The following is a 23,566-nucleotide window of genomic DNA, read 5'->3' on the forward strand; positions in this document are numbered from 1 at the left end:
TTAAAACTGTAGTCTAGCCGGTCCACGGCATTTGTCATTGCGATGGACGCGTTGTGGTAGCGGCAGGGCGAGTGCCTCATAATATAATTACATTAGACCACACGCAAGCCCTTCTCCATAATAATACATCCCTCTCCTTTCACCATTTCAGCGATCAACCTTCTCCGTAGGCAAGCAGGCGTCATGTCAGCTTCAATACCAGCTAGTACTTCATCTGCCTTCCTCCCACTTCCCCCGGCTAAGGATATACCTGTTACATTCACGGCGAGCTTGAAGAGTTGGTGAGTGAAAGTAAGGCTAATACACGCTACTGTCTAACCCTGATCACCCGAGCCAGGTGGGCTGCTGGGGACAAGCAGGGCAATGCGTCCGAAGAGCGGCTACTCAGGTATGCAACATACTCCCATGCATTGAAAACATGCATATGACCTCATTATAGGCGACTTCCGTTCTTTCAGCCAGAACGGATGGCTTCCTCAACCAATGACAGTCCCGTCATTGCACTCAGGGAGCGTGTGCAACTCGCGGCACCGAAGCACTTCCTAAACACTTTATCAATCAAGTCCACGAATCCTTCGCCGACCGCACCACCCCCAGCCGTGGTCCTTCATGGATACGGTGCAGGTCTTGGTTTCTTCTTTCGTAATTTCCCCGCACTCGCACAATGGGCGGGGCACCGCGGCACCGACGTATTCGCTGTGGACTGGCTGGGCATGGGCCGTTCCGCCCGCGTACCCTTCACCATCAAAGCAAAGCGAGATGACATCTCCGGGCGTGTAAATGAAGCCGAGTCCTTCTTCGTTGAATCGCTGGAGGAGTGGCGAATAAAGATGGGCCTCGAGAAGATGACGCTAATCGGACACTCGCTTGGCGCTTATTTCAGTGCTGTCTATGCATTGCGGTACCCCACCCGCGTGCACAAACTTATTCTTCTCTCTCCTGCTGGTGTCCCTCATGATCCGAATAATCTTACCGCGCCTTCGCGCGAACTAACTGATGAAGGTGACTCACGAAGTATAATATCAGCGAGTCATTCTGCGGTCGCTGCATCCACTGCGGGAGTTCACAAGATACGAGAAGAGCAGAAAGCCATCAAGGAGAAGGAGAGTCGTTCAAGAAGACTCCTCACATACCTATGGGAGGAGGGTTGGAGTCCCTTCCAAGTTGTACGTTCGACCCTTTTCTGGAGTCCCATGCTTGTAGGAAAGGTGTGGAGTATGATACCGGCAAGCAGACTGGGATATTAACGTTTCTGCTCTATGCAGTACTCGAGTCGTCGTTTCTCCGGCTTGACGGAAGAGGAAACACGCGATATGCACGATTACATCTTAAATATAACACTTTCTAAGGGTTCGGGAGAGTATTGCATATGTAAGTTCTACTCTTTCATTTTCAGTCCCCCATTAATAGGGTTTCGCCTAGCTCATATCCTTGCGCCCTACGCTCATGCTCGTATGCCGCTTGTCGATAGAATAGCTGCGCTCAAATTACCAGTAACCTTCATTTGTACGTGTTATTTTTAGCTTTGTCTTTGAGCGATCTTCTCAGCATTCTCTTAGACGGAGAGCATGATTGGATGGACCCGCAAGGCGGACTGCAGTCTCTCGAGAATTTACGCAAAGCAGGTAATTATCGGAGCAGGATGTATAATATACCATACGCTGGTCACCACGGTAAGTTTTCTGTCTTGTATCTCTCCTTCAGCCATCCGATCTGGTTTATTCAGTGTACCTGGATAATCCCACGGCTGTTAACGAGCTTCTCGTCGCCGAGCTTGACGATGCCGGGGAGCAACTATATCTCTTCGCCGCCTCGCGGTCATGATAATTTAATTACGCACCATAAGTTGGTTTATTAGTTGATGTCTATTCGGAAACACTTGTTCATTTTGGTACGCATATTTTTACGCATACACGATTTTGTATAGATTTTGTGCACTAGAAATCATGCAATGTTTAACTTTACCACAAATACAACGGTTTTGGGGCAGTGCGGATATCAAGCGACGACAAATATCTCCGCGGCGCCTCACATCGTAGGAGGTGTTTACGATGTTGAAGTATGCCCGAAGGAGCTCGGAGGTTCTCTGTAAAGGCAGACACGGTCCACGCACTGTTTCCATCCATGCCCAAGGACATTCAGAGCAATGACGGAATATAAATTATCACAATTATTATATACATAATCTAGATGCTGTGATGACTTCCGGGTGCGGCCCGTGCCAATGATGAACCGACGAACTTCCCGCGCCTTGGGCCCAATTGGCCGTTCGTCCCAAGTTCATCCAGGTTGTAATTCTCCCGTAACACCGCGGCGTAGCACGGCGAACCTCGACATTATATTATAACGGCTTCGCGTGTGATAGGTTGCAGTTATGCGACTCAAGACATCCAGGGATGAGGCTAGCAACGCTACCCTACTTCAAGACTCGAAGCGCAGTATAAATGCACTGGGGAGCGCTGAGAAGGGGAAAGCAACCCTTGAGGCAGTTGATTCCAAGTCGTTGCAGTCACACATGCTATCCCTCAGCGGGCCTACATCGTCTAGGTTTCCCAGACGTCGCGGATCGTCATGGGTCCTTTTTGTAATTTTCTCGGTTCTGTGCGTTCTTGTATCACCAGTTAGGCGGTCGAGCATTCTCTCCCCAGCGTCTCATCTTGATTTCTCGAGGGCAGAACAAGTAGATATGCTAGCAGGCATGGACTTCACCGGAAATGGACGTACGACTGATGTCCTGTGGGATAAGTATAGTTTAATTATCAGAGGGCAGCGCGTTTTCATCCAGTGAGTAGCCTGCTCGATAGGCACTCAAATCACAGTTCATACATTTACGTCGCGCACCCAGCTCAGGAGAGTTTCACACATTTCGACTGCCTGTGCCTGGACTATGGCTTGATATTCTGCAGAAAGTAAAGGCTGCTGGATTTAACGCAATCAGTGTTTATTCCCACATGGCTCTGATCAATCCCTCTCCTGGCGTTGTCGACTTTAACGATTACCGTGCTCTACAGCCCCTTTACGAGGCTGCGAAACAGACTGGCATATGGATTGTTCTCCGTCCGGGTATTATATTTTGTATCTTGAAAGGGTTCATGCTAATGAGTATTAGGGCCTTATATCAATGCGGAGACGACTGCAGGAGGCATTGCACACTGGATAACATCAGAAGTTGCAGGCGAAATGCGGACAAACGCGACGGACTGGCACGCAGCTTGGCAGGACTACGTACAAGGTATCATTACCGAAACTGCTCCTTACCAAGTGACCCAAGGCGGACCGGTAATAGGCAAGTCGGCCTTGATCATGCTTTACATTAACTTGTCTGACAGTCGCTTCATTTGCAGCAATTCAAATCGGTGAGTGGCCATCACATTTGGCATGCCCATTGGATTGAATTGAGCTTGATTGCGACGTAAAGACAACGAATATTCTCAGGAACCAGCCACGCATGCAGAATACTTTCGCAAGCTAGAGGCTGTCTATCTGAACTCCAGTATTGTTGTCCCGTTGACCGCTAACGACCCGGGAGAAGGATGGGCGTGGGTCAATGGAACGGTGAGTTGAATAATTTGCAGATAACTGTTATATTCAGTTGTACGACGTGTAGGGTGCCGTGAATATCTATGGGCAAGTCCATCCACGAGACAATTGGGCCCGTGTTGACGTGATTATTGTCCTCAAGTATGGATTCCTACCCACAAGGATTTGACTGTTCCAACCCAGATGTCTGGAGCCCGGTCATTACGGACTATTATAGCTATCATATGAGTATGTGGTTTATACTGGTAGCTCCTACTTCTGATACTAAGTCAGCATTCAGCTGTTGACCCTGGACAACCTTGGTATTTCCCAGAGTTCCAGGGTGGTTCTTTTGACGCTTGGGGTCCGACGGCACCAGGTAAATTATCAGTTACGCCTTAGTTACGCCTTCGCATGACCTTCCTATCAGGGTACGATCAATGCCGCATACTCACGGGAGTCGATTTTGAGAATGTCTTCAATCTTCATCTTTGGGCGTCCAACGCAAAACTAATCAACTACTACATGCTATACGGGCAAGCCTTCCATTATTGTTCTTGGTTCGAAACTCAACACGCTTATAGAGGAACCTCATGGGGTGCTCTTCCTTTCCCCGGAGTTTACAGTGAGATTCTACCTCTCTAACAATAATACTACTAGCTTATCGACTCATAGCTTCGTACGATTACGGGAGTGCTATTGCAGAGAACAGAGAACTGACTGTCAAGTATCCGGAACTTAAGCGTCAGGGTCTCTTCTTGCGAAGCTCCCCAGATTTCTATAAGACGGACTGGGTTGGAAACGGTACTGGCGGCATGGTGTCTGTCTCTAATCCGGCTGCCTTTGTAACTCTGTTAAGGAACCCCGATTCAGCGGCGTCATTCTACATCGCAAGACAAAGCAATTCCACAACAACGTGAGCTCATTATGCCGTCACGTTGACCCGGGTGTTTACAATTCCGTTAGGGATGTAACCACTTTCAAGCTGAATGTTACTACTTCTGCTGGGAACTTTGAGGTCCCCCGTTTCACATCTGGCATCACACTCGGGGGCAGACAATCAAAAATTATTGTCACCGATTACCCATTTGGCTCGTCATCGAAGGTTCTCTATTCTACAGCGCAGGTTCTTTTTGCTGGCCAGATTGGTGGAAGAGATGTACTGTTCCTCTACGGCGACCCTACATATGAGTCAGAGGTTGCTCTGACATTGAGTGGTACGCCTCGCATACAAGGGGCAGAACTCTCTTCAGTATCCTCTAATGGCGTCACTACCGTCACTTTCCTTCCGGGCATTCAAGGACTCATCACGATTTGGGATTCTAGTGAGCAGCTCGTCCTCTATAGTGATACCAACACCGCTGGAACCTTTTGGTCGCCCGAAATCCCTGCCAATGATTCCGTCGAGTTTGCCAACTATTGGCAGTTTGGCACGAATTCCTCTATCCTGGTCGGAGGTCCTTATTTAGTTCGCAATGCTACAATTAGTGGATCGACGCTCGCCCTTCGTGGCGACTTGAACGATAGCGTTCAACTTACAGTCATCGCGCCTGATGATGTGAAGACGGTTACATGGAACGGAATTCCTATCTCATCTGATGTTACCGCGGTCTTGAATTTGACCGCGCAAGGAGGCTTTGTTGCACAACTAAAGCCCTCATCCATGGTGCTTGGTTTTGCTCCACCCGCGCTTACAGATTGGAGATATGCAGACAGTTTACCAGAAATTCGCAGCGGATTTTCTGATGCCAACTGGACTCTTGCTAATCATACCACCACGAACATACCATTCAAGCCTTACTATGGCGACGGGAGGGTTCTCTATGGTTGTGACTATGAATAGTCAGTCATCGATTGATCTGCGTCATTTGCTATGGCTCACTGATTGACAGCTGCGAGAACATCGTACTTTGGCGTGGGCACTTCAATGCCACAGAAAATACACAATCCGTCAACTTTTCCATCAATGGTGGCGAAGGTGGGTCTAAAGGAGCGAAAGATTTCTGAATGCTGATTACGTCAACTAGCTTTCGCTGCTACTGTTTGGGTGAACGATGTGTTCTTGAACACATCCTATGGAAAGTAAATCATCATGGATATGATCTGGGGGTGTTACTAACCCCAGCTACATAGCTCCACAAACAACCAAAATATTCTGGAAGAAACGGATGATAAATTCTACTTCCCTCCGGAATCTTTGTTTTACGAGCGAGAGAACATCATTACTATCCTTCAGGTGTGATCTCATGTTTTAAGCCGTCGTCGTCACTGACGACAGAACTAGGATAATATGGGCCTCAATGAGTCGGGCTGTAAGCCACACGTTGAACTCAGACCGAAGTGATTCTGATGTTGACAACAATTTTAGCTGTTGTTGATGAAGAGAAATCCCCCCGTGGCGTCCGTGGTTTTATGCTCAATACTGGAGACTTTGGTGAATGGAAGGTTCAGGGTAAAGTCGGCGGATACACCAAGTGCGTTTTCCTTTTTCTGGCTTGTTCACCTCGTCAACTCAGGACGCCACAGTTATCTCGACAAGGTGCGAGGGGTGCTGAATGAAGGAGGTCTTTATGGTGAACGCATGGGCTGGCACTTACCTGGGTTTGATACCTCTTCTTGGGCACTGAGAGACCTCTCTGAGGGTCTGCCCAACGCCACCGCCGGTGTTGGGTTCTTTGTTACGACGTTCAACTTAAGCATCCCAGATGGATTTGATGTTCCAATGTCCTTTATGTTTGATGACACCTCTCAGCCGTATCGATCTCAATTATACGTCAACGGATGGATGATGGGTAAGAGGGTGTCCAACCTTGGGTATGCTTGGTACAATGTGTCATACAAACCGGGCTGATAGCAAGGCACAGGCCCCAGTACAAGTTCCCTGTCCAGCAAGGTATTCTGGACTACAATGGCACAAAGTACGATCCTTGATGTGACCATGAGATGATTACTGACTTCGTTATAGTACTGTTGCTGTCGCACTATGGGCTATGGAACCGAAAGCTGTCAGTCCAACTTTGCAGCTCACCATTGAAGGTGTTTACGAAGGCGGTGTCGGCGGCATTGAGACTAATAATCCTCCTTGGTCGCCTGAAGGACGGTCATAAGTCTAGAACACTCGGACAAGACGTTTTACTGTTATAATTACCATGTATCTGACACAGTAAGACCCTTGATGGCTTGAATCAAAGAAAAAAAGACACCAGTTCCCAATAAACTATGATCTATCCGAGAACTCGAAAATAGAATAAAATTCCCTTATAAGTATGATACGGAGATGCCATAATAATGTGTGCTTTGGACTTCTTTATAGACCGTCTCGAGTTGGGCACTGGTCATGTATCAGAATACGCCATAACATGTTCTAGCACACTGGGTAATAGTTTATTGAATGAGTTAGAGCTTAGTCAACAACTTTACAATTCAATAGAGGTAAACTTGAACCACCAAGGCGAGTCAGGCTGGACTAATACTACCGTACGTACAACCAGCGCTGGCTACCGTAGGCCGTGTTACGGGCATGTAACGGTGGCAAAGTACGGGAGTCATACCCGTACCTTCCGGGTCGTCTACGGTTACGATGTACGGTCATTCGAGGGATTTCCTTGCTGTGCGTCGTGTGACTTACCAGTGGCCCGGGTGTGGCAGCCGCATGCCTTCTTTCGATGTTGACACCATGAGCTAGCCTTTGAGGCCAACGTTAGACGAACAGATTCAAGCTGCCCGTTTGTTCGGTGGGATCCACTTGCGGTGGGATCCACGTGCAGGTCAAACCATTGGGGTCATTCGGGCCATTCTAAGGCACGTAGGTGAGTCATATGATATAATCCTGGCTGCATGGCGACCTGCTCATACTCACTACATAGACACAAACCAAGTTTTTACAGCAATCCTGAGTTGTCTGGCATTTTTGTGCTGCGGATGTACATGCACTGACAGACACAGATACTGCCAAAGCAACAACGACGGCAAGGAAACAGAAACGCATTTTCTGTGCGAGGTAGTATAGAATTTTTTGAGGGGGATTTCGAATGATATCTCTGAGGATGGGGGAACACTGTTGGACGACCAGCTTTTATATCCTTATGGGCGCGATTCTGATCGATTTGGCAGAATTGTTATTGCTGTTGGCGGAAATTTAGGTAGAACCTGCAGGAGCGGCGTGTTCAATTTGATTACGACCATTTCATGGCCTATTAATGTTATTGTTACTGAAACCCTAATGATGTGAGTTTTCCCGCACGAATTACCTATTTGAACCGTCTCTGAATCCGTTTCTTCGCAACGCCCCTCCCACTCTTTGCAATCTGGAAATCCAAATTGCTCCACTTATGCTACGCGTGTGCTGTTAGTAAACAACTATTTTTTCTGTGACCTGGCGTCCGCTGTCTCAGTGGTCGTGATGCTACTTCCCTTCGGTGTGTGCCATCACAGTGATTGATTGATACTCACACTAGCTACTGTAATTTTTCATCTCCCGTATTGGCCGACCATATGACCGTACGCCGTACCGCCGAGGGTATCGAGGACACCGTATGATATATGGTATGGTACGGGTAGTAACCATATGACTACCGTATATTGTATGGCCGTAACCAGATACAGTTACGGTGACCAGCCCTACTGCAATCGTTAGAGCAAAACGGTATGTATTAATGAGCGACGTACGTGAACAGGGTTTGGTGTGTCGTCAAAACAACCTCGGGGTAGCCAATGAGAGACCTTGATTGGCTGATGGACAGGAAGCATCAGCCTAGAATGCATAAGCCTTCAATAAAAGTCTCACGTGCAACGAGTATCAACTTGTCAACGCTTAGACTGGTCCAAAAGAAAGTCGACCAGGCCAGTTTCTCTTAGTATCGCATATACATCCCATGTGCACACATCGATGTTCTCGCAGCCGCTGAGTAGTAGCTGTCTAGGAATAAATCTGCCGAAAACGACACGCATTTTACTGTATCTGCATGGAGGGGCAAACTGATGGGCTGGCCGTTGTCGAGGTTCCATAATCGCGCTGTGTTTTCGCCGGATGCGCTAGTCAGGATACGGCCATTCAGTGATCATATACAGTGTGAAATGTCGGCGTGCCCTTCCAGTACTGCGATCTGCTTCCAGGTGGTAGTACTCCATCGGGGTGATCGTGTGACCCGGAGGTAAGCGTTTTGATCCAAGCCAAGCACCATACTCAATGTGTCCAAGTTTGAGAGTGACAAGCATACATTTGAATGTAGCGGTTACACACCGCACATCACTGTCCCTTGTCTATACGACTCACAATTTTGCTTTTGGTAGGGGAAGTTCATCCATAATAGCCTTCGGAAGCTCATATTGGATCCAGTGACCGATTCCGTCAAGAACTTTTACATTCAATCTCGCCACGTCAACAGGGACGTTCTCCAAATGACAAATAGCACCGAACTCGGGAATCAGACATCAACAAGGCGATCTTCACGTGAGGTGGGATGTTTTTCAATAGGCCTCTGAAAGAATATGGCCCGCTATGCTGATCACAGCAGTAGTAAATTTATCAGTGATGCTTCTGATTTCGACACAAAAAATATTACCTTAAATATCCCTTTGACGACAGTGCCATCGCACATATAGACTCCCAGTGCTCTTAACATGCTGTCGCCTCGAGACCAAGCAGGATTCTCAGCCATGTGTTCGTCAGCACATCTGACATGCGCAATCTCCTTCATAAACCTGATTTTATCTTCTTTGAATTGCTCCGCCGTACGTTCGAGGGAAGGATCGAGGAGTATGACAGTGGTTTCTTTCGTCTTGGGCAAGAATGGCAAGAGCAACAAGGTCACTAAGCCCCCCAGAGAGTGACCTATAATGATGTCGTAGGACATGTCTATGGCGAAATATGGTCTGAGGTCCTCTGCAAGGGTGGACACATGAGGGTCAGTGCACCGTCTCCAACCATGTCCGAGAAGATTCGGCGCGACGACAAAGAACCCTATATAGGTTGTTAAAATAGAGCATCATCACGATGATATTACAGACCCTGACCTTCTGCTACTAATAACTGAGCGATGCCCTCCCATGATTGCGAGGACATAGTCAACCCATGAATGAGCAAAGCGCGTTTGGAAGCGGTAGGGGATCCCCAGCGGGATGCGGACATGGACGTGCTCATACTCAGATGAGTTGTTTGGTTCTAGATATCTTTGCGAGTGGATGGGAACTGAGATGTTAAGAACTCATCAGCTCTGTCTTCACTTGGTGCGAGTACAGAGGGTGGAGCGTACCTCACAAGAAGAGTATCGTGACAGATCATAGTACGACCCCGATGCACTTGAATGGCTGTTGATATACTTGAGAGATACTTACAATGAGACTCGGAGGACGGCCCGCACCTGAATGTGTTGGGAAGCCACCAATGACCTGTGTGCGCTCGAAACGGATGATGACGTGTCTGCCAGATACAAAAGTGGAGCATGTCGCTCAACAAGCGAAGAAACGTTGGTCCCATGAGAAAAACATGGCATCTTATACTCATAGCTCTTCTTCGCAAAGTTATGATCCAAAGATAGGGCTGTCACTTTCACATCAGTGTCATCTCGCCAATTTTATCGACCAATGTGGATTAGTACTCACTACTGGTATCGTGCAGGCAGCACTGGATCGGGTACATAGTTTGTCCAGATGTGGCACCATGTTGATATCGTGTGCATTAGACAGACCGTATAAACGAATGAAGGCCGCATAGTCGTTCTCTGAATCAGATCATCATGCATGATGTTCTGAAAAAGGTGTATAATGGCAGTGTAAACAAATACTACACAAAAGCTTACTGCCAATCAAGGAACAGGGACCTGTTATATCACTTGGAAATTGTTCGGCTCCTACAGCGAGGTACGAGCAAAACTCAGTAAAGACCTCGCTCACCGCTTAGCAAGCATGGATAGCTAGTCTAAGGGGAGACTCGCGAATGCCCTGCACGTACTCATTTGTTGTGCTCCATGCATTGTTAGCTGAAAAAAATGGCAAAAAGAAAGTCAACCTTTGAAAGGTTACATGCTCAGGTCAAGCTGAGAGCTGAAAAATTGGCTATGCGACATTAAAGCGAGGGCAGCCCACGGAACGCCCTAGTAAAAGGCGAGGGCGTTGTCTGCTTGAGTTACCCTCTGTCGCTATCCTGTTAAGGAAATCTCAAGATGGCGCTAACAAAATTTTGCATTTTCTTTGGTAGACGGGTTTTCTTCCCATGCCCATCTTGGGAATCGTCAACAATTACTCCTCAAACGACTACTCATCGCCATCGAGAACACTCTTGTCATCATGGCTGATGATGAACTGTCGCTCCTGGTATCAACAGGCCTACAGACCCTCCTGACTTCAGGCAGAATCTCAACGCCATTAACTTCAATGGATCTCCTTTTGGCTCTCATATCCTCCAGGCCATCCACTTCCGCCGCTCCAGGCCTCACAATACCACGTCTAACTGATCTAGCCCGTGTAGAAAAGGTACTCGAGGCCCTCTCATCGAATTGGGATCATGGCTCCATCCTACTGTCCCATGAAGGCGGCGAGTTGTACATTACAGATGTCCATCTGGGAAATCCCCATGTTCTTGAGGCTATCAATCCTCGGAAGCGCAAACGAGCGCCCATAGACGAGGATGCGGACTCCGCTGCTGGTAACACACCTGATGAGATCTCGTCATCCAACGGAGAAAATGATTCTTTCATTTCTATGAACACTCCCTTAGGAAATTTAAGTAAAGACTTGAAGGAGGTCTACGCAATCCTTCAGAAGAGCACGGCAAAGGGCCGGCTACTTGCGGAACGTGTACGTGTACTATCGATATTCATGTGCTGCGTTTTCTTGAACATTCAGCACTAGTTTCGATCTTTCAATGGTGGGTTTGAACCGATCTGTACCTACATTACCAAAGTAGAGTGCGCCAAATATCGCTCCGAGGCTGATCCTTCCAATCCGCCTAATCATCCCTTCTGCAACCTCTTGCACTTCCGCCCTCTCATTCGACCGCACACAGACCCCAGCCTCGGACATTGCTCCTACCTCAACACGTGTTACTCTGAGCCGACATACTCACAATCACCTTCGATTACTCCTTTTCCTCCTGGTACAGGGGCACGCGTGTCATTGCCGTCTGGTCTCGGTGCAGGTGGCAGGGGAAAAGAGAAAGCGCCATGTCGGTATTTACATTTCGAGATTGATTGGGACGAGAAGGATGGGCCCCTTGCTCCGGCTGATGCATGGAAAACTCAGAGGTTAAAGAGACCTTTCAAGATTGAACTGGGGATGGGCCCTGATGGAAGAGACATGCAAGTAGTAAGTGCGGTGGATGTATCTCGGCATAGTAGATGCTGACATTATTCGGCCAGCTTCCTCCTCAGTGGATCAATTGTGACCTGCGCCGTTTTGATTACTCAGTGCTAGGAAAATTTCACGTTATAATGGCAGACCCACCATGGGATATACACATGAGCGTGCGCGTCTTATAAGACCATTCCACCGTACGTGAGTCTGAGTGAATTTTGAATAGCTTCCGTATGGCACGATGACGGACGATGAAATGCGTGCCATGCCGATACCGACACTCCAGGACGAAGGATTGCTCTTCCTTTGGGTCACCGGGCGTGCAATGGAAGTTGGTCGGGAATGCCTCCGAGTATGGGGGTACACTCGTGTCGATGAAGTAGTTTGGGTTAAGACTAACCAGGTACATGCCTTATAAACCCTCTCAACCCTTCTATTTACTTATATCCAGTAGCTCCAACGCGTGATCCGCACTGGCCGAACAGGCCACTGGCTCAACCACACGAAAGAGCACATGCTTGTCGGTGTCAAAACTCACACAGATGCTGCGGGGAACCTCATTTTCCCCTCCTGGGCGAACCGCGGACTTGATACTGACGTTATCGTGAGCGAGGTGCGCGAGACGAGTCGCAAGCCAGATGAGGTGTACGGGCTGATCGAAAGGATGTGTCCTGGCGGGCGGAAGATTGAGATTTTTGGAAGAAAGCATAATACGCGACCTGGGTAGGTGGCAGCGAACGATGTCATATGATATGGTGTACTGACGATGATGCTCTGCAGGTGGCTAACGCTTGGGAATCAGCTGGGTCAGGACCAGATATTTGAGGAGGATCTAGCAGCACGGATCATGGCGAGATACCCAGAACGTTTTATGTCTGTGTCTGGTCAAGCTATGATCACTAGATAGTCCTATGCATTTTTCTCAATGGCAGCCTTCGGTCGGGTATCACTCAATGCCACTATTAGGTTGGCTTCTTGGCAAGTCTTACCCTGGTATTTCACACGGTACGCACTTCTCTATCATAATTTTAAACACAGATTACATCCAACCATGCTACCCACTCTCGTGTTTCGCAAGCATTTGTATGATCCATGGCGCGTCTACGTCCCCCAGTTTTTATCTGCAACCATTATACGCTTACTATTGATCATCCCCGAATAAGCAAATTCGCGAGCTGCAGCTGATGGGGCCGGGTTTGCTGTCGCTTCTCCTGTCAACGCATGTCAAATTGTGGCAGCCTGAACCTCGTACGTACCCATCCTTCTAATTCATTTTCATACTCAATCTCCGTCTCAAAGTTCAGCGTATTAATCCCTTTCCTGTCAAATAATCTCCCTCAGACTTTTCATCCAAGAAGGCGAGCTCTCTTATTTACGGTTTTACATACACTTTCCTGATTATTGCCATACCTAGTCCCTTTCCTAATCCGAACCTCTTCAACCAACCAAGTCCTTGAACACATCTAAGCTATCTGAGTGTGCTCATGTCCCATTCAGCGTCCCAGTGGGGTTCTCCTGCCGCTTCCAGGCGGGCTCTTCTCATTCATGGCATGACTATGTGCTCGAATTCGTGGGAGGGTATCGCTCAACTGCTGGTAGCAGAAGGTGAGTCAGGTGTAATACTTTAGTGATGAGCTTTCTAACAGACGACCAGGTTTCTTCGTTATAGCACCGAACCTCCTTGGGCATGGAGGGAGACGGTGCACCGATTATCGGATATCTGACTTTGCAGAAGACCTCCGACCATATTTCGCCATGGACACGTCCTACGACGTGATCATTAGTCATTCTTTTGGATGCCAAGTGAACTTGTCGCTCTTGCCGTTCTTGCCCAAAACGAAAGAAACCACAGTCATACTCGTTGATCCTCCCCTCGAGCTTACAGAAGTGCAGGTCAAAATGAATCAGAATCTGTTTTTAGAGTTGACGACGAACGTCAAAACTGCGGAAGAGTACATGGCTGAGAACCCTGCTTGGTCACGACGTGACTGTGTGTTAACAGCGTTGGGAATAGCGATGGTTGATCCCAACACTGTCGAGGTTTTTCGGGTAATATTTCAGATGTTGAAATTGAATGCGTTGCTGACAGGTTCTGCCTTCGCATTGGACAGCGAAACACATCATGGTCTTCCATTGCACTCAAAAACGTACCACCTCACGTCAAGATCACCATTCTGGTATCAGATCCGAAGCTCAGCGCGAATTGTCTCTTGGAGCACATCCCCCGTGACATCGAGAGATTGAATGTTAAACTCCTTCCTGGCATCGGTCACTGGATTCAATACGAGTGTCTGGATGCCATTATGGATACAATTCCCCTACCAAGAACAAAATTGTAAGCTGTGTAGAGAAGGGATGGTGTTCTGCAGTGTTATTTTTGTTTATGACGATCGCATTCGATCATGTATTTATTTCTCAAAACCCCTTGTTGTTCCTGATACCCTGAGGCATGTCCCCATCTAACTTTCTTTAACTAGTATGCATAGTAGGCCTTGGTTCGACCCACTGCGCGCGAGCAACTGATCTGAATGCCGACTCAAGAGTACGCGGTCGGCACGATTGTTAACGACTTAGACACGTCGTCACGGATCCTAGGATCGGGTTTGCTGTTCGACGCCTGAGCGGTGCAGACTGCTTTCCTTTCATCAAATAATGTATTGTTTCGTGGCACCTCTCAATAGTGATTTCATCGGCGTCTTGTGGTTATTCCAATCAGAATATGCTGTACACCCTTTAAACCCCCGCCATTTCCTACGCGCTGGGCATTTCAGTACCCGCCAGGCTGGTCCCGAGCCAAGTGACCTACCTTGAATGCCATCTCCTCTGAACGTCGTTATTGTACATTAAGCGCGCTGAGATTTTTTACTGCGTGCACAACTGCACAACCCGCAAGCGCTTGAAATACTTTTTACTACAAAAATCAACTTCCCAGCCCGCTGTTCGTACATTTTGCTTTCGAAACGTCGTTGACATTCATTAAATATTTTCTCGCTGCCCGGTGACAGAGTAGCCGCCCGAGTATTATTGCTCCTAGTATTACTATTAAAGCCACAATCATTTGATCAAGTATTTATCAACCTCTGACCTCACTATGACCACTGTTCCATCTGCAAGTCAGTGGGGATCCCCTACTGCAAACAAGAGAGCACTCCTTATACACGGTTTAAATTCGTCTTCGCACACTTTCCACCGTGTTGCATCGGCGCTTGCAGCCAAAGGCTAGTTTTCTTCGCTTGAACATTTTGATAGCGCTTATCTTTTGATTCTGACACCTTAGAATACTTGGTGGTTGCTCCAAATCTTCTTGGACATGCTCTCAGGAACATTGGAGTTGACTTCAAAGTCCAGACACTGGCAGATGACCTCTTGCCGTACCTTCAAGCTGCCGAGTATGATATCGTCATCGGCCACTCAGTGGGTGCACTCGTGGTACTATCGCTTCTCAAGTACCTGCCAAAAACTAAACCTACTTCGGTGGTTCTTATCGACCCATCGCTGGAAATAACTGCAGAGCAGATGGTGAATGGGAGAGTCAGGTTTTCCACCGATGTCAGAACCAACCCCACTGCAGAAGATTATATAGCATTGAATCCTCTATGGACGAGAGAAGATGCTATCTGGAGAGTGTTAGGGACCCAGATTGGAAGATCAACCAACTCCGATGATCACATCGATGTCAGTGTTTGTGTGTGGTTTTCTAGAATCGACAGTACTGATAGTTTGAACTGCTTCAGGGTAACGTGCCGTGGTCATTTTCGCATCTGATCGCCGACAAGCCCGCTGCTGCCGCATTGACGATTCTGGTTGGCGAACCTTCCAAGCTCGAGTCCATTGCAAAATTCAAATATGTTAGAACGGTGCTCTTTTCAAATGCCTCGCACTGGATTCAGCATGAATTCCCAGAAGTGATTGTCGAAGAGGCGCTGAGGAATATCCAAGAGTAGAACATTTGGGCTTGCATGGTTCCAATACTAATGCAATCAATCATTGCAAATTACCTTGATGTTACGAAAAAGAAAGGGACGACGAAATCGGAAAATCTGCTGCAAAAACGTGAAAATAGCAAGCTATAAGACCCACGGTAGCACCCCAGATTCTCAGCCAACTTTAAGCCATCGGAATTTTTGGACAACTCACAGTGACTGTGCAACCCGCGCCACCTACTCTTGTTCCCAATGATCTCCAAATTCAACCCCAACTGCTTAGTCTTACATAGGCGACCACCCCAGGAACATATTCCCAGTCAAGATTGCATCGACGGACACTGTTGGTGACCTGAAAAGAAAAAGAAGCCTGCATTTCGCGACCTGGCTGCAGACGCTCTCCAAGTGTGGAAAGTAAGTGACCTGATACCTACAATCAGATGCTGACGATCTGATACTTTGGAAGGTCGACCTACTTGTCGACGACACCCTCGAGCGTAATCATCTCGACGAGCTCGAACTAGATCACAAGAAACCATTATCACCTGTGGATGGAATGTTCGAGGTTTTTGACAGTCCTCCTCAACATAAGCACCTGCATATTGTTGTGCGGCATCAGTAAATTACCAATGTTGCAATACCACTTTTTTTCCCTCTCTATATGAATGGGTCCTACATCGAGGTTGGCTGTTAACGCATATTTGCGACTTCAACGCGACGGCGGTGGAGGTCCATAAGCACCATATGGTGCTCTAAGATGCAATCGGCCAGTGCTTTTTGTGCCTGACAAACTTTGCGTCTCGTAGAAGGTAAACTTGAATGAACGTTACCTTTAATCAGAAAACTCAAAGCTCATATATGCAAGCGCTCACGACTTTTCCTTGAATTTAAGTTTCATGGCATTCAGCCTGGTGTCCTGGGCGTCTAACGAGAAGCTTGAGGCTTGTGGAGCAGCACCGAAAGCATGGTACATACCTGTGCAGCTTGAATAAAGACGCCCACAAGCTCTAGGCCTTCGGGCTACAGCAATTCGATTTCGATTGCGCTTGAGCACCAAACTTCCAGTAGAATGGCAAGAGCAACCCAGCTCATCCAGTCTAACATTATGATGATAAATAGCGTCATGACAGTCGCAGTCTTTCGTAGTGGACGCCATATGGACCGGTATGGTGGCGGGTCGGGAGATACCAAAGAGGACTGGTCGCTGAAATTTTCTCTAGACGGCGCATTGCTCGCGAGTGGTTCGCTACCATGAAGTTTTGGTCAACTCTCGTGTTCGGTATTCCCCGTACGTCTGCCGTCCGGGTGAACATCATCGGCAAAACCGAGGTGATCAACTCAGTGAGCTCACTACGACTACCATGACCACTGTCCCGTCTGCAAGTCAGTGGGGATCCCCTACTGCAAATAGGAGAGCATTCCTCATACATGGTTTGGATTCGTCTTCGCACACGTTCCACCGTGTTGCATCGACGCTTGCAACCAAAGGCGGGTCTTCTTCGCTCAAGCCTCATTACAGCACTGATATATTGTCTATATGACGATCATAGGATATTTGGTCATTGCTCCGAATCTTCTTGGACATGCTCTCAGAAAGCCTGGAGTTGACTTCAAAGTCCAGACACTGGCAGATGACCTCTTGCCATACCTTCAAGCTGCCGAGTATGATATCGTCATTGGCCACTCAATGGGCGCGCTCGTGGTACTATCGCTTCTCAAGTACCTGCCAAAAACTAAACCTACTTCGGTGGTTCTTATCGACCCATCTCTGGAAATAGCTGCAGAGCAGATGGTGGATTGGAAAGCCAAGCTTTCCGACCATAGCAGAACTAACCTCACCGCAGAAGATTATATGGCATTGAATCCTCTATGGACGAGAGAAGATGCTATCTGGAGAGTGTTAGGGACCCAGATTGGAAGATCAACCAACTCCGATGATCACATCGATGTCAGTGTTTGTGTGTGGTTTTCTAGAATCGACAGTACTGATAGTTTGAACTGCTTCAGGGTAACGTGCCGTGGTCATTTTCGCATCTGATCGCCGACAAGCCTGCTGCCGCTGCATTGACGGTTCTGATTGAAGATCTGCGATTTAATGGCGCTTTGAAGCTGGAAACTGTCGCAAAACTTAAAGACATCAGAGCCGTAATTGTTCCGAATGCCTCGCACTGGATACAGTATGAATTCCCCGAAGTGATTGTTGAAGAGGCGCTAAGGAATATTGAAGGATAAGACGATGGTCAATTAAGACTTCTATGTTTCGACTACCATTACCCTGATGTAGAACAGCACAACCCTGAATAAAACATAGCTTTAATCGAAGAAAACTTCTGCATCTTCATCCCATCCCAATGTCTCTGTAGCGATCCCAAGCTGTCGGAGCATCGTACCCATGGTGTTCCGTGTTTGTTCATCATCTTCTGAAAGGATCTTGTTGGTATAGCCTTCGTCCAAGGAATTCTCCATAGCAGTATCCATCTCGTTCTCCGGATAGCCTTCGCGTTTGATTCCAGGGGAGTCCCAACCCCAGTTCGAGTCCCGTGAGCCCATCTTGCCCCTACCCCCGTCCCAACTAACACCGTCTCCCTTGTTCGCAGAACCTTTCACCAAATCCCAAAGCTCATATGCGACCTCCCTGCCTGCCTCCGTCCATTTCTTGATGAGCCTGATGAGTGTATTTTCCTCATCGTCCTCCTTCGCTTTGACAGCGCGCTTAAGAAGTTGTAATTTTCGTTCTAGAGACTGGACTGTAGGTGTCAGTCGAATCGATGATCCTCTTCCGGACGACGTTGAAGCAGAAATGCTTAACGGAGATTTGAATTGTGACGCCGCTTTGAGAGTGCGAACTCTGGTCTTAACTGGTGTAACAGACGGAGCTACATGGACACGGCGATTTTTCTGAGGTGTGAGTGGTATTTTCGGAGCTGGCGGTGGTGCGGGAATAATCGACAAAGGGCTCTTGGACTTTAAAAGTTCCCCTGATGGCGCACCCTCATCCTTGTTCGGCATCAAAGGTGAACGAAACGGAGTGATGAGTTTCTGGAACTGCCGTTGCTGAAATGCCAAGGTGGCGCGCTTTGGAGCTGGTGGTAGATATGCTTTACCATCGTGCGTTTTCTGCAAGTAAACTCGTATAAATGATAGCACGTCGTCGACAAGAAAAACCGCTCTAACTACCATGCGTTTAGCCAACCGCGTATCTTCTGGGCTTTGTGATAGGTTCTTGGCACGCAGACCAAGGACACCAATCTAAGCATATATTTTTAAGCCGTTGAAACCGACAGAGCACTCTACCCCACCTCTCCTTCCGGCCTGGGTCGCTTCTGCGGCAATGGTTTAACTTCCTGAATGTTGGAGGCGCCCTCGTTCGTTTTTGGGCTTCCGCCATGGACGGCGAGATCGTGGGACTCATGCTATAATCCATGTAATTGATCATAACCGGGCTTCCGAAGAAAACAACACAAACCATTTCTCGCTGTTGATATGTGTCAGTATCATCATGATCGTTATATGCTTCCTCTAAGGTATCTGGGTAAACACCATCCGGAGAACTGATGAGATCCTGATCGTCTGATTCCATTCTCATAGCCTGAAACTTGTCAGCAGATACACAAAGAAAACACGGTGCATATACCCTGTCTGCAACTTTGTAATCTCCAGTTTCGACGAGCGACGACTGAGATGATGCGAACGGGGACGAAGAAAAAATCTGGGGAGGGCTGGAGCTGGGAGGCAAAGAATACGACCGTGCGTTGTCCGGTGAGGTGTTCGACGGCGCTTCGTCATCTACTTCACGTGACTGAAGGCGAGGTGATTGAACTGTCCCAACACTATACTGGAAGCGAATAATTTGTAGGTCGCTTGTGCTGTTCAATTCAACATGCGGAGTACCTCTCCGTGATATAAAAGGAGAGAGAGATGCATTCAGGGTCTGTGCGTTATCTTAGTTGGCTCAGATAACAGCAAATCATATAAGCCTACTTTATCTGTTTGAAGAATCCCCTCGTTGGCGGTAATTCCGGACATTGCTGATGTATTTGTCACGGGCTCTGCGACGTGAATCGAAGAAGATCATAGGTCATTGTAAAGTTAATGCTCCTCAGTAGTATTGGCAGAGACAAATTACCTATATTATGTTCGGAATCCTTCAGGTCACTCGACTGTAGTAGTGGAGCAGAGAGGTCAGGAGGTAGCTGCGATACAAACGACTCTTCAGCCAACTGTGCATACATATGGACCAATCAGCACCAATAAGTCAAGTACAGGTGGGCTATATGCTTGCCTGGTGGTCCTCTGAAGGTGGCCTTTCCTGCGAGCATAATGGGTCGATGAGGACCTGGGTGTATGCGCATGGTGTCGCGCCAATTTCACCATGTGCGTCCCTGAAAGCGACAGTATCAGCACTAAGTCCTGTCACCTGTTGTTCAGTATTTGTCTCCATATCTGAAACAATGAAATGTGTAGCTGTAGGATAATGAGCACCGCACTTAGTGAGTGAATGGTCAAGAGAGAGGTCAGGGACCGCGTCTCATCAAGACCACGAGAGTGGTCACGTGCTCATAAAGTAGTCAGCTATATTTGGATCACATGATTCACATGCTTGCACTGTGTAGCACAGAATATCGAAAATAAAGTGTGGAGGTTCTTTTAACAAATGCAGATAGGACTACTTTCGCACAGAGCGGACACGTGGATCACCCCGTTCTGAGCGTTTTCGTAATTTTTCTTGCCTTTTGCTGACCGTTTCCTTCTCGCCACCCCCTTCCGCGGCCTGAGAGCTCGCACCACGGGACCAACCGAGCATTGGCCCAATAAAGTTACTCCATAGTTTGGATGCGGCGTACAATGGGATCTAGTAAAGCAAGAGCAATTTATAACATGTCGTGAGGCCACACAGGCACTCACCACAAGGTAGAACCACCAAACCCAATCACCGAATGCCCCACTGCCGATCTGACACGCCCCTAGACATATAAACTATGTGTTCAGCCAAACCGTTAGATTGACATCAACTCACATGTGACATAAAGTATATCGAAACACCATTCTGTTACTCCTGGTTGATTAAGGTCTTCTCCGGGAGAGATGAGTGCTCCAGTTGTTGGGTCCCGTCTTGTAGTGCCCATCCTTTCAAGATAGCGTGAAAGGAACAAGGCAGGGAGATATGTCACAACGTAGAGTGCCAGCGAGCCCTTAGATGGAGGAAGAGAGCTTCGCCGGAATAAAAGACGGAAGACTGCAGAGAGGAGGGTGGGGATGAACATTCCAAGCCTCAGATTTCGGAGAGCCTGTTCATTCTGTAGCGCTGAAAATTTTGTATGTTTTCAAAGAGAACTGTGGTTGTATGGTGAAATCGTACCAATTCGTTTAGCTGCTCCGTGAGCCATGATGGTGGATGGCCTGCAAGCGTACTGAACCCAATTTGTGCACGCGTCCCTATAATTTCAAATTAACTTTAGCTCCGAGTCGCACGTCAACTTCGCATCTCGAACTTACAGTTATGTCGCAGACAAACTGCACAGAGGTAGTGAGAGAGGCCGTCCAGGCTAACAAGGACCACCAACACGCCTTGAAAGTATACACGGAAAGACTTGAGGCAGAGCTTCAAACTGTCGACAAACTCCTGGTATGTCGTATTCTGCATATTTCGCACTTGGTTTCAATGATAACTTCTAGGAACCTGCTGATGCTAATCTGGACGGCGAGCCAGACATCGATGTCGGAGGCTCCATCATCATTCCAGGCTCCGTCAAGGCATCTGGACTCTTGACCCCCAGTGAATTGCTTTCAGAAGTGAGAATAGCGCCCATTTGTTCCTCTACTACTGAAGATTTCCCCTAGGACTCTCCCTTTTACGAAGAGGCTGCGCGGCGCAGTCGATATCTAAGCTTGACAGAGGTTCATCCCAGTGCGTTATTCGACCCATTACGCTACTTATCTCCCTAATTCGTAGCTGCAGTGACCAAGAAGGACCTTGAGGCTCTGAGAGAAGCTGTGAGGACCGAAAACTACCGCATGCATGCTCTAGATGCTCAACGAAAGTTCGTCTTGCTCTATGTATGATATGATCTTATCAACTTCTCTCTCAGAGGCAATCCTGTTTTTACAAGTTTGAGTAATCAACCGTCAAACTATCTCGAGTTGAACAAGGAGGGCCTTGATTGGGATCGTATCGCGGAGAAGGTATGTTTCATAATATCATATCCACAACTACCTGTTAACTCGCGTGTGCCAGGTCTCTTCATCATCCATGTATACGCGTACACCAAGAGAGTGTGAGATACGCTGGTTGGGTGATCAGCATCCATGTTTCAATCATGGCCCTTGGACACAAGACGAAACCACCAGACTCAAAGGGCTCATCGCCGAATACGGGGACGAGCAAATAGACTGGGAGGTCGTGGTAGATAAACTCGGGGTATGTCTACTTTTTGAACTAACATAAAACGTGTGATAATTCACACATAACAGACCCACCGAACGCCTCTAGACTGCATGATACACGGCACAACGCGAAAAATTCATTTGTGGACACCAGATTCTGACGAGCGTTTATTAAAAGCTGTTGCTACTTTCGGTCACGATAACTGGTCTGTAGGTATGTGTCTTGCAACATTGCGCTTTTGTATCCACATTCATCAAATCTACTGCACAGTCGCCTGTCAAGTCTCAGAAGATGCTACCCCTAGCCAGTGCCAGAATCGTTATCAACGCACTCTTGACCCTACTCTGAAGCACAAAGCATGGTCTGATGAGGAGGACTCACGCCTACGTCTCGCAGTCCGAGCGTACGGCACTTCCTGGGTGAATGTCGCATCCGCCATCCCAGGTCGTCATAATGATCAGTGTCGTGATCGTTGGAACGATATCCTCAACCCTGCGATAACCAAAGGGAAGTGGACCGAAGAAGAAGACCAAGATCTTTTGGCCATAATACAACAAATAGGGACTTCGAGCTGGAAGGAGATCAGCAATCGACTAGGCAGCGGGCGCACCGATAGCATGGTAACATTCATCGCTTCAGAGGCCTATGTTTCTTTTTCATTTATTTTGCTTTAGTGTCGAAACAGGTACAATAATCTCCAACGGCCGAAGACCTCGCAACCAACCAAAACACAATCTCAAATAGCAACTTTCAGCGTCATCGCTCAACCCTCAATGGACATGGTCGCAGAGTCATCTCGAGCAGCATCTCGAAAGAGAAAAGCACCCATCTCTGCCGATGAGTCCACTGAGGTGAATGAACTGGTGCCCATCGAGGAGTCAAGTTCTATGCCCAGACTTCCAGGTATTCATGTGACCACAAGGACGACTGATTCGGCCATAATGTTCCTTGAACCGGTCATCAGCGTCAACCCTGAAACTCACAAGAAACGCACTCGAGAAGTTCTAGGGATGACCAAGAGCAAGAGCCATGAGAAGGCGAAGGCGAAGTCAAAATCAAAATCAAAATCAAAGTCAGCGGATCCTAACGCTAGCACCACCCCTGAGAGCGCTGGCGACATATCAACGTCTACCAAAAAAGTGGGAAAAAGGAAAAAGGTTGATGTAGAATCCACATTAAAAGAAATTCCAGCCAAGAAGGCTCCTCGTCCTAAAGCCCGGCCTGTTCGCAGCAAAAAGAATGCCGCGCCTGGCACCATGGTTTTAGATCTAGGGCCTCCTCCTGTTTCAGGTACGTACCCATGCTACCATGTTGTCTCAAGATCTTGACTCCCTCTACAGGAGATAATAGCGGGACTGGTGATCAAGCCGGGCCGAGCACTCTAGGTCCTGGAGTCCCCGGACTTGTGGTCCAGTGTTGTCATATCAGTGAATTAGGCTTAAGACCA

General features: G+C 47.8%; 9 protein-coding genes across 9 annotated transcripts; 6 read left to right on the forward strand and 3 right to left on the reverse strand.

Moving 5' to 3' along the window:
* The first annotated feature begins 13 nt into the window (after positions 1-13).
* On the forward strand, positions 14-2,249 carry HD556DRAFT_1386593 (Alpha/Beta hydrolase protein). Its single transcript, XM_041303415.1, has 8 exons — positions 14-281; positions 338-388; positions 440-1,208; positions 1,266-1,371; positions 1,423-1,506; positions 1,560-1,673; positions 1,727-1,891; positions 1,942-2,249. Exons 1-7 carry the CDS (start codon positions 184-186, stop codon positions 1,822-1,824), a joined length of 1,320 nt encoding a protein of 439 aa, XP_041158291.1. The 5' UTR covers positions 14-183; the 3' UTR covers positions 1,825-1,891; positions 1,942-2,249.
* On the forward strand, positions 2,250-6,739 carry HD556DRAFT_1386595 (glycoside hydrolase family 35 protein). The gene is made up of 20 exons (XM_041303416.1): positions 2,250-2,784; positions 2,846-3,063; positions 3,110-3,286; positions 3,345-3,356; positions 3,419-3,555; positions 3,608-3,627; positions 3,683-3,768; positions 3,821-3,898; positions 3,950-4,055; positions 4,104-4,144; positions 4,195-4,435; positions 4,486-5,361; positions 5,412-5,497; positions 5,547-5,601; positions 5,653-5,755; positions 5,804-5,831; positions 5,888-5,993; positions 6,046-6,333; positions 6,384-6,437; positions 6,485-6,739. Exons 1-20 carry the CDS (start codon positions 2,375-2,377, stop codon positions 6,624-6,626), a joined length of 3,264 nt encoding a protein of 1,087 aa, XP_041158292.1. The 5' UTR covers positions 2,250-2,374; the 3' UTR covers positions 6,627-6,739.
* Positions 6,740-8,712: 1,973 nt separating this feature from the next.
* On the reverse strand, positions 8,713-9,906 carry HD556DRAFT_656914 (Alpha/Beta hydrolase protein). Its single transcript, XM_041311208.1, has 4 exons — positions 9,779-9,906; positions 9,535-9,656; positions 9,084-9,481; positions 8,713-9,022 (listed from the first exon to the last, which is right to left on the reverse strand). The coding sequence occupies exons 2-4, from the start codon at positions 9,647-9,649 to the stop codon at positions 8,900-8,902; spliced, it is 636 nt and encodes a 211-aa protein (XP_041158293.1). The 5' UTR covers positions 9,650-9,656; positions 9,779-9,906; the 3' UTR covers positions 8,713-8,899.
* Positions 9,907-10,668: 762 nt separating this feature from the next.
* Positions 10,669-12,819, forward strand: HD556DRAFT_1386612 (MT-A70-domain-containing protein). The gene is made up of 6 exons (XM_041303417.1): positions 10,669-11,316; positions 11,371-11,823; positions 11,877-11,981; positions 12,038-12,214; positions 12,266-12,534; positions 12,592-12,819. The coding sequence occupies exons 1-6, from the start codon at positions 10,807-10,809 to the stop codon at positions 12,716-12,718; spliced, it is 1,641 nt and encodes a 546-aa protein (XP_041158294.1). The 5' UTR covers positions 10,669-10,806; the 3' UTR covers positions 12,719-12,819.
* A 45-nt stretch (positions 12,820-12,864) lies between these two features.
* On the forward strand, positions 12,865-14,354 carry HD556DRAFT_1386614 (Alpha/Beta hydrolase protein). Its single transcript, XM_041303418.1, has 5 exons — positions 12,865-13,059; positions 13,111-13,169; positions 13,226-13,416; positions 13,466-13,860; positions 13,923-14,354. Exons 3-5 carry the CDS (start codon positions 13,296-13,298, stop codon positions 14,148-14,150), a joined length of 744 nt encoding a protein of 247 aa, XP_041158295.1. The 5' UTR covers positions 12,865-13,059; positions 13,111-13,169; positions 13,226-13,295; the 3' UTR covers positions 14,151-14,354.
* Positions 14,355-14,563: 209 nt separating this feature from the next.
* HD556DRAFT_1273189 (Alpha/Beta hydrolase protein) lies at positions 14,564-17,966 on the forward strand (the record flags this gene model as incomplete). Its single annotated transcript, XM_041299200.1, has 7 exons — positions 14,564-14,749; positions 14,817-15,029; positions 15,089-15,486; positions 15,531-15,716; positions 17,081-17,195; positions 17,285-17,682; positions 17,727-17,966. Exons 2-7 carry the CDS (start codon positions 14,903-14,905, stop codon positions 17,964-17,966), a joined length of 1,464 nt encoding a protein of 487 aa, XP_041158296.1. The 5' UTR covers positions 14,564-14,749; positions 14,817-14,902.
* On the reverse strand, positions 17,910-20,242 carry HD556DRAFT_657418 (uncharacterized protein). The gene is made up of 7 exons (XM_041311211.1): positions 20,017-20,242; positions 19,716-19,954; positions 19,369-19,665; positions 19,201-19,323; positions 19,034-19,147; positions 18,909-18,983; positions 17,910-18,851 (listed from the first exon to the last, which is right to left on the reverse strand). Exons 2-7 carry the CDS (start codon positions 19,758-19,760, stop codon positions 18,048-18,050), a joined length of 1,458 nt encoding a protein of 485 aa, XP_041158297.1. The 5' UTR covers positions 19,761-19,954; positions 20,017-20,242; the 3' UTR covers positions 17,910-18,047.
* HD556DRAFT_1386651 (uncharacterized protein) lies at positions 20,230-21,273 on the reverse strand. The gene is made up of 5 exons (XM_041303419.1): positions 21,231-21,273; positions 21,094-21,170; positions 20,752-21,039; positions 20,640-20,698; positions 20,230-20,586 (listed from the first exon to the last, which is right to left on the reverse strand). The coding sequence occupies exons 2-5, from the start codon at positions 21,119-21,121 to the stop codon at positions 20,401-20,403; spliced, it is 561 nt and encodes a 186-aa protein (XP_041158298.1). The 5' UTR covers positions 21,122-21,170; positions 21,231-21,273; the 3' UTR covers positions 20,230-20,400.
* HD556DRAFT_1445386 (uncharacterized protein) lies at positions 21,235-23,504 on the forward strand (the record flags this gene model as incomplete). The annotated part of the gene is made up of 10 exons (XM_041306914.1): positions 21,235-21,360; positions 21,411-21,527; positions 21,576-21,642; positions 21,688-21,775; positions 21,824-21,917; positions 21,970-22,152; positions 22,206-22,332; positions 22,390-22,739; positions 22,794-23,409; positions 23,470-23,504. The coding sequence occupies 10 exons, from the start codon at positions 21,235-21,237 to the stop codon at positions 23,502-23,504; spliced, it is 1,803 nt and encodes a 600-aa protein (XP_041158299.1).
* Positions 23,505-23,566: the final 62 nt, after the last annotated feature.

Source organism: Suillus plorans (assembly GCF_016647745.1).
Source record: "Suillus plorans strain S12 chromosome Unknown HD556scaffold_43, whole genome shotgun sequence".
Lineage (NCBI taxonomy): Eukaryota > Fungi > Basidiomycota > Agaricomycetes > Boletales > Suillaceae > Suillus > Suillus plorans.